Source organism: Triticum aestivum, chromosome 1A, assembly GCF_018294505.1.
Source record: "Triticum aestivum cultivar Chinese Spring chromosome 1A, IWGSC CS RefSeq v2.1, whole genome shotgun sequence".
NCBI lineage: Eukaryota > Viridiplantae > Streptophyta > Magnoliopsida > Poales > Poaceae > Triticum > Triticum aestivum.
The window spans coordinates 420,903,320-420,912,840 of NC_057794.1; the positions used below are offsets into that span (position 1 = coordinate 420,903,320).

At 40.2% G+C, this 9,521-nt stretch overlaps 1 protein-coding gene across 1 annotated transcript in view; it reads right to left on the reverse strand.

The window, feature by feature from the left end:
* Positions 1-1,633: 1,633 nt before the first annotated feature.
* Positions 1,634-9,521, reverse strand: part of LOC123053793 (receptor-like cytoplasmic kinase 185) — an 8,671-nt gene continuing 783 nt past the window's right edge. Inside the window, exons 2-5 of the mRNA XM_044477343.1 lie at positions 7,389-7,582; positions 6,972-7,161; positions 3,951-4,342; positions 1,634-2,794 (exon numbers count right to left, since the gene is read on the reverse strand). Of these exons, the coding sequence (XP_044333278.1) occupies positions 2,210-2,794; positions 3,951-4,342; positions 6,972-7,161; positions 7,389-7,582 (1,361 nt within the window). The 3' untranslated portion in view covers positions 1,634-2,209. The remainder of the gene's footprint in view (positions 2,795-3,950; positions 4,343-6,971; positions 7,162-7,388; positions 7,583-9,521) is intronic.

Consider the following 9,521-nt stretch of genomic DNA (forward strand, 5'->3'; position numbering starts at 1 on the left):
TGTCTTACAATTGTCACAACAACATGTTTTTCTGAAAAGTGCATGCGCGTTTCGTGATAGAACTAGGAGTTCAGATCATGTAGAATTTTGTACATTGCTCTGAAGGGGCAGTATTTTAACCTCCACCAAAGTTAGCTGTTAGTTTTAGCATGGAAAAGAAGAGTGCTTAGTAAGTTATTTGGTATAATTACGATGAAGTTTGGTTGCTCTATTTATAAATGCAAGTTTTTTTCCCTGAAACTATGTACTAGTAGTTAAAGAATTAATCTCTACCAACCTGAGCCGATGTGCTCATTCTCTCTACTTCAAAATTGATGTGCCTCATAAACTGCTTACTCAAGTTATCCAGTCTAAATTTTAAACGATGGCATGGAAGATAACAGTAGTTTTGCCCGTGTTTTTATGATTAGCACCCCTTTACTATCACGGTTTTGATTGTAGTACGTATTTAACTACCAGTACTAGCCATGGTGGTTGTTGATTTTGACATTACTTTAACGATGGCAATGTCATAGAACATATCACTGGTTGTTCTGCCTGTTTTCTTATTAGTAGTACGCCCCTTCTATCCTAGTATTTGCATAATACATGTGGTTTTCATAGAATCCGAGTTTACTTATGAACTGCAGAAGTTTCTGATGGTCCAAATCAAGTTGCGGAAGGCAGGGTTGTAAACTGCAGAAGTTTCTTATGAACTGCAGATCAACTCAATTGTAAACTGAGTGGACCAATGAAGTGATGAATTGGACCATTTGGAGTTGACTGCTACACCATAATAACTGTAATATTAGTTCATCATTGCCTCTTTCTGGATATTGCATTGCATCTCTCTGTTGTTGTTGGAAGGGAAGTTCCTTTCCGACCCCCTCAAGCATTACTGCATTGCATACATACATCTATTCTGTTGTTCCATGATTGCCTATCCAGTCAGCCAGTTATTTCATTGTTCCATGATAGTCAGGTAGCACAATTTAATCATTCGCTGATCACTATACCCATCCTGAAGCAGCATTGCAAGACAGGATTATTGGCAAATGAAATTGTGTAATAAGTATTTGAATACTTGACTCTGCATTTTCACTCAGTATATGTATGTACTGCTGCTCCAATGCTGCCTGCCAGAGTGGACTGGGACGTGGATTCTGGGCGTTGGAGCCGTGTCCAAGCCGCAACGACCATGGTGACCTGCTCGCCAGGGTGGTCATCGACGGAGAAGGGCGCAACGGCGCTGCAGGACTGAGAGGATGACACAGGTGGAGGGCCAGTGAACAACGAACACCCGGTCCATGCTTGATTACAACTTGTAACATGCCTCTTTATATATGCGAACAAATGAAAAGGAAACTGTGCAAGGTACCTTATCAAGAAATTTTGTTCTGTGAAAAAAAAATGTTCCATCGACAAATATAATTAGTTTGGGCAAAGTTTGACCAAAAAACAACCCTGGGCTTATCTGCTATGGACAGAAAGCTCAGAAACAGGAAGCAAAAAAGAAATTTTAGCATATACTCCCTCCGTTCGGAAATACTTGTCCTAGAAATGGTTGTATAACGTCTAGATACAACCATTTCTAGGACAAGTATTTCCGAACGGAGTAGCTAACAAGCTTCCTAAATATTTTGCACAGCTTAGATGGAAGGGGCACAACGGCTTTGCCAGAAGAGATAAATCAAAGGATGTGTTCTGACAACTCAATACAAACAAAAATGTCACAATACAGACGTATGGAACACGGGTAAACCCCCTCGGTACAAACCCTCGAGGAAAGAAAAATCATCACATCCCTCGGTACTCAGACTTCACAATAAAGCTCTACGCTCGGAACAACTGTCATACCCGTCATGCATGCAGGCAACAGAAGAGACTCATTTGATTGGACCATGTCCTCCTAAGAACAGTTCTCCCCTTTGCTTACTAACTTTCCAGCCAGATGTCGTTCGTGCCATGATGATGAAGGCACATCTGCATAATCACATTCACGAGGAACGGACGCCAGGAATAGGCGTGTCGATGGTGATTGCGGTGGTGATATTTGTGTGGAAGAGAGAAACTATGAAGCAGTGGTGATGGCCGGGAAAGAAAAGGAAAGCTCTATTCACATTAAACATGGAACCGAAATCGAACCCCATGTCCCTAAACTGCCCCCTGCTTGGTACTGGCTTGCACTCATCCTCTTTCTAGAATGATGACTCAGACCTGCTCCAGAGTTCTATTCATTTGTACTATCGAAGCTGCCCCGAGCATTCGGCCATTTCCTCTCTCTAGAATTCTCACCCCATGTCTTGGCCTCTGCAATAGCACGCTGCCTCTCAGAGGTCCTTGAAGTTTCCCTCCTCTTTCCTGCCCGAGCAGGACTACCCTGTTGTGAACCTGTCACATCCCTATCGTCCAAGCCTGACTGTCTACCAGAACCACCACCAGAACTATTCCTGCTAACCTCGGCTTCATACTTCGATGTTGTTGTGACTTCTTTTCTCCTCATATCTGGAGAATGGTGATTTGGCGACCGGATACGCCGCTGGTCGCCGTTCACACTACCACGGTCTCTGGCTCTGGGGGTAGATGCATTGCTCCGACTATGTTGAGTGGGTGCATTTGGATCATACGCCTGAGAAGCAAGATATGAAAGAGCAGTGACCACATCTCCTATGAAAGGCCGAGTGGCAGCTTGCTCTTGCAAACACATTGCAGCAACGGCTAAAGCTTGATACAGACCCCTCATAGGAAAACGGCCCTGAAGTGCCGGATCAGCCATTTTTGGAAATTTTCTGCGGTCTTTAAACAGAGGACGAGCCTGCATATCAGATCAACCATAAGGCATCCAACATTATATAATGAGCGAGCTGCAATAGTTGGCAGGAAATATATACTTTCTGTTTGTATACATTGATCAAACCTTAGCACCTAAACCTTAGAAAAAACTAGGAGATGTACATGTACTGTGCAAGCTTTGTTAAATATATAATATTCAATCCCCTCATACAGTATCACCAAATTAGGAATTCCTATTAAATCTTTTGGAAAGTTGTGAACTTAGCATACATTCGCATTCATAATAATATCTAAGAAATAATATGACCACTCACATTGTACTATAATATTTCTCCATAATTTGAAAAGAGTGGTTGTGAGGGCTGTTTAGTATGGTGTTATTAGAGGATTAATTGTTCAATTAAGCAATAACATTCAAGGATCCAATTTATTTGTTGAATCATAAGATCAGACTGGATGGCTAAGATTGTTTGCATCAAACCCTCGTTCTTCTCTATGTAGTATAGATATGGATAGCCTTAATTTTTAGTGCATTCTTTTTTACAACAGCGATGTGTGAAATTGAGAATGACGTGGATCGATAAATATCCGAGGAACTAATCTCAGTGGTCAGTACTGAAGGCAGCAATTTCACTAGTGTTCAAGAATCATGCCAAGCCTAAGCAACTGAACAGCCAGCCCATTCGTAAGTAACATAACCTTAATACATTAAATAACTCCATGGTATCATACTATCATGATAGCTTTTGGAGACAGCATTCAAGAAAAATTAAGAGCAGTGGTGTACGAAGTAACAGTGAATAGCAGTCTAATAAAAATTTCAGAGTTCAAAAGGATAATATGATCTGAGAAGGAAATAGAAAATTAAAGACCCTCAAGTGATAGTAATTCATCAAAGCAAAAAAAAGAAAGAAAGGGTCCCTAAAAAATTCCTGATTTGGTGGCAACGGCTTAAACAATTTCTATTTATGTTTCTTCGGACTGTTTTATTTTTCGGACTAGTGCTACAGCTAAATCTTAGTCCAATTATATTGCTAGTATCTCAAAGTATTTTTAGCAACGCTATTATAGAAATTATGCTTAGCTCGTGGAATGTCCAAGAACATGAGCTATGAACAACATAATGAAGCAAACATCAATTTTGTGAAGTAAAATTAGTGCAGAATAGAAGAACATACCCACGCCACTAGGTTTTGCTCTCCATGTGGTTTGGTGTTGTCAATTGCTTTACGACCAGTAATCAGTTCAAGGAACACAACACCAAAGCTATACACATCAGATTTAACTGTAAGCTGTCCAGTCATTGCATACTCTGGGGCACAGTAGCCATAAGTTCCCATAACACGTGTTGAAACATGGGTCTTATCACCGACAGGGCCAAGTTTTGCAAGGCCAAAGTCAGATAGCTTTGGATGAAACTCTTCGCCGAGAAGAATGTTTGACGACTTGAAATCCCGGTAAATAACAGGAGGACTTGCCTTGTCATGCAAGTATTCTAATCCCTTGGCAGCACCAGCAGCAATCTTCATCCGTGTATTCCAGTCAAGAGGTTCCTTTTCAGGTGGAATGTCTAGCATAAAAAGATTCAAATTAGATAGGCAAGCTGCCTTTGAAATGCATTGAACATATGCAATGAGCCCACAAATATTCATTATTCTACGGCAATGAAAATAATTAGACAACAATGGCGTGCAACAGCATTACAATTTACCATCTAAAAAGAGGGTAACTGAGATATGTTTAAATTAGTAAATGGGGATTGCAAGGGACTATAAATTTTCCATTAAAAGGGAACACTGATAGTGCACAAAAAAATCAAAAATAGTAGGCAACAAGAAGCAGATGCATACATCTGACTCCGCGGAGCATCTGGATATAGATATAGGTAGTTGTTTGAGAAATCATGTCTACATCTACTATGTATCAATTCAGAAGAAGTTCCAGTGATTATGCTATTTTCTTAACACTTGCCACATGCTATTTTCTTAACACTTGCCACATGCCGCCTGGTACAAAAACAATGACTTCTTCATGTAATTGCGTAAATATGCAAATGTATATTAGCAATTATAATCATGTGGTCAGCCACTTAGCACGTGATGCAATTGCTAGTTATGCCGCATAATCATGTCAACCACCCTATAGTACTTACTAGGCGGGTGACTGAACGAATACTGGTTTCAATTTTAGCATCTTGCAAAGTATTACTCCCTCCGTTCACAAATATAAGATGCTCTAACTTTTTTCTGATTCGGATGTATATAGACCCATTTTAGTGTGTTTGTTCATCCATTTCAGTCCGTATGTAGTCCATATTAGGACAGACCCAGTGCATAGAAGCTCCCACACAAGGTGGGGTCTGGGGAGGGATTATAGGAACCTAGTCTTACCCCTGCAAAGTGCAATGCAGAGAGGCTGGTTCGAACCCAGGACCTCTTGGCACAAGTGGGGAGGACTTCACCACTGCGCCAGGCCTGCCCTCGTATGTAGTCCATATTGAAATATATAAAACATCTTATATTTATGAATGGAAGGAGTGCCGTTTAGTCTATTGTCGTATAAACCACAATGAATCAGCATACACAATGTAAATGTCTTCTAAACTACTTTAGGCATCTTCTGCCGGGTCAGTGCATGGAGTTCCGGTGGTGGCCATGAGCGGCTAGATCCGGAGGAAGCCACTACGATTTTCAAGCGACGTCAACACTTCTGTTTCTCAGGTGAAAACCCGTGATCGGCCTTCACAGGTCGGATCCAGTAAGGGCGCATGTGTGTCGTTTCGTTGTCAAGGCATTGTCTCCATGCCAAATATCTGACCTTGAGTGATTGGACTTGGTTCCAGGATGAAAATGCCCGGTCTGGCCTTGGACGGTTGGTTCCGACTTCCTACAACATCGCTCCTGTGTGTAATCTCCTTGAAGGCATTGTTTCCGAAGAATGTCGACTTGGTCATAAGTGTTCTTTTTTTTCTACCTTTACTTGCCAGTTTATGTAATCTGTTTTGGCCTCAATGCATGGCATCTTTATTAATAAAAAAAATGCATGTGTGCATCCGAGGATGCCAAATTTAACCATCCTTTCAGAAAAAATTACTCCAAGTTGTAACCACAATGCATGCCAAAAGAAGAATTAATGCACTTAAAGTTAATGGTTACGTACATCAATTTAGCATACTACCATGCAACAAAAAGAGAAGCGAGTTGACTTTGCAAGATCATAATGCCCAGTAAGCCGAGTCAGGATCAGACATATAATATTTTCCTTTTTGATTTACAACTGGAAATAGTAACCATGTATCAACTGTCATTATATAATATATTTGCAGGTTATCCCAGACATGCTATCAACCAGAGACAGAATGAATTGACGAACTAAAGTTGAAATACCAGTGTGCATGAATATGTTCTGTACAACAAACGAAAAATAAGACTTCTGCAAGAAATGGCGCATATGCTAGCTTCCCATTGATATACAACAAAATTTCAACTTTAGTATGCAAACAATTTGACCTTTAACTAAGCTTTAGATCTTTTGCCTCACTGAGCTTCCACTCTCTTGATTAAATATGAGTTGCTAACTTGGTAACCATTAAAACTCTACCGGATTACCTTCCTATGAGATACGGCAAAACTTAGCTTTTAGTATGCAGATCAATTCACTCACTGATTAAGTACGAGTTCAACAACATACATATCAAAACTGTTGAATATATGACCAGCCGACCAGATCAACAACCACAGAAGAATAATGCAAGTACGCAGCTGCAAGCTTAAGCAAGTACTCCCTCCGTATCAAAATATAAGACGTTTTTGCAATTCAATTTGAGCTGCAAAAACATCTTATATTTTGGTAAGGAGGTAGTATTAACTAGTACTCCATGTGCTCACTTTAAAACCTTGGCCTAACACACACAAGTGTTGGATTTGTCATGACAAAAAGATATTACCAAAGTTGTTAGGTGTATTGATGTTATCATTGAAATAGAAATCGTGACATTAGAAAAATTAATGGTTAAAGACTTAAAGGCGAGAATTGGTAACAAAGAAGCAATCCAGACAGTGGTTAGCTTATTGCTCAACTGTTTACCAAGAATAAAAAATGTGACATTTACAATGCACAAAGTCTTTTGAACACATGGATGTGGAGTTGTATGTAGGCAGTAATGCACTTAGAGAAGTTCATAAGTGAAGTGCACTTACCATGCAAATGATCCTCAAGTGATCCTAGCGGCATATATTCATATACAAGAAGACGTTGATCCCCATCAGCACAGTATCCAATTAGGTTTACCAAGTTATCGTGGTGCAATAGACTGAGCATAAGGACCTCAACCAGAAACTCTCTGTTGCCTTGAAGTCCATTGCGATCAAGTTGCTTAACTGCAACAGCCTGCACAGTAGACAATATAATAAAGTTGTGATCAAGAACTCAGCAATGAAGAGTTACAACAAGGAAAATGTCTTCTCCAATGCCCAATCTAGACCATATAACAAGGAAATTTTCAACCCCAGTTTAAAAGAGATGTGGCAGTCATATTGGCAGTTCAACGAGTGGAATTAATAGCTGGAAATGAGGATTCACACCAAATCTGAATGCATCAAAACATTAAATCAAACCTGTCCATTGTCCAAACGTCCTCTATATACACGGCCGAAACCTCCCTCGCCCAATAGGCAATCCTGTCTGAAGTTCTTAGTGGCAGCAGCAAGCTCACGAAAAGTGAATGTGTGTGCTGCAATATGTTGATTGTTTCCCTCCCTTGGGATAACTGCATCCTTCGAGTCCAATAAACCTTGTGGTTTTGGTTTATCTAAAGCAAAAGTACATCCAGAGTTAGGGGTCGTATGAATTAAAGAATGCAACATAGTTAAGGTGAACTACTCCCAAAACACAATAATTAAAATGGTAAAACTGGCCATAGACCATGTGCAATTGTGAAACTGGTTTGAACGCTTGCCTTTGTATCCGAAAGCACAACTTGATTCCTTTCAAAACTTTAATACAATAACTCCAAATATACTTCTATACCTTATACATAAACATGATTGGTAGGAACTGAGCTCAGTTGGTCGCAAGTGTGGTTGTGCACATTCAGCATCCAATTTCGAATCCTCTTCAACTTGAATTGGTTGCCTATTTCTTTCAATAACAGAAAAACTGTGTGTTTCCTTCTAAGTAACTTTGCTTTTCGATATAGAAGATTAACAATAACAACCCTAATGTGCGTGTATGACTGGTCTTTGTCATCAAAACATGTAGTGACAAACTAAATCTTTATTCCTCCCCTGCTTAATTGAAAATTCCTAGCCTCTTAGAGCAAATGTGGTGTCAAATATTAACATCATTTAACTCTTAACAATAGGTATCAAAAAGGAAGAAACTAAGGTTATTGATGCTTTGGCCAAGAGAAAACTAAGATCGAAATTCAACTTGCCAAAAAGATCTAGATTTGTCCCAGGCCTTCAACTTACCATAAAATCAACAATGTTCCTGCGGCCTGGTATTTGTCTTGGTAAAAGAAAAGAGACACATTGTCCTAGAGAATATGTGTAACGGCGTAAATAGTTTACTATTTGGGGTGAAGTGCCTAGTACCATTTAATCCAGTCACTAATGGAGGTAGTAAAAAAAATCACAGGCTTGCAAGCAAAGTCTGGGTGTTGCGATAGTTAAGACATAACTATGCCAGAAAAACTACAAAAGAACTTAGCTAAGTGTCCCAAAATGCATTAGAAATTAGGGCCATCACAATAGTGAGAGGAAAATAACTACTCCATCTGTAAACTAATATTAGTTTACAGAGGGAGTATCATCTAACACTTCTTTGATACAGTTTGGATGTTGTACCAGGACCATCTACATTTGTTCAAAATAAACATTGCTGTCCAATTTATCTGTCGGCAAAATTAAGAGGACGAGTCAAATAGAAAGAATGCTTTCAAAGGTCAACATTTAACCGTACGAAATGAACATAAAAGGCGCTTCCTAAGAGCATCTCCAACAGCCGCCCAATGCGCGGCGCCCAAAAAACAGGTTTACAGCGCGCAAGTAAATTTTTTTAGGGCGCTAGAAGACGTTTGCTCCAACAAGCGCTGCAAAATATGCTGCGCGCGTGAGTCCAACGGTCCCAATCAAGCGGTCCCATCTGCAGCAGCCCAGAGTTTGCAGCGCGCGCGACCGGGCGCACTAAATATGCTGCGCGCGATGCCTTTTTGATGCGCGCGCTGCATTAGTTATAGCGCGCGCGCGCTTTTTGTGCGGCTGCTGGAGATTCCAAACCGGGTCCGCGCGCGCTAAAAGCAGTTTTTATACCGCGCGGCGCTCATATAGCGCTTCTGTTGGAGATGCTCTTAGGGAGCTAAACTTCAGTTATTCATCCTTTTTATTTTATAGTCCCTAGGGGATTGCAAGTACTTCTAATTAAGCATCTTAACTCTCAACAGATGTCCTGCCAGACAGTTTATAAGGCAGACACGTTCAGACATCCGCATCATACGACACTTCCATCACTCTACCGAGTTGGAAATTGCAAGCATCATAAAATAACCACATATTAGTCCATGAACATATAGTCAAAGTGCATCACTTCTATAATGTATAAGTTTCCAGAAGCAATAAACCTATATACATGGAATAGGTGTTAAAAAGATTTCCGAAGACAAGGGAGATTGGTGCATTTCTTAATCTGGTCCACTCAAATCTTGGCACTGTGAGCATCAGCTGACTAAACCGGGGGAAATTAAGAACCAT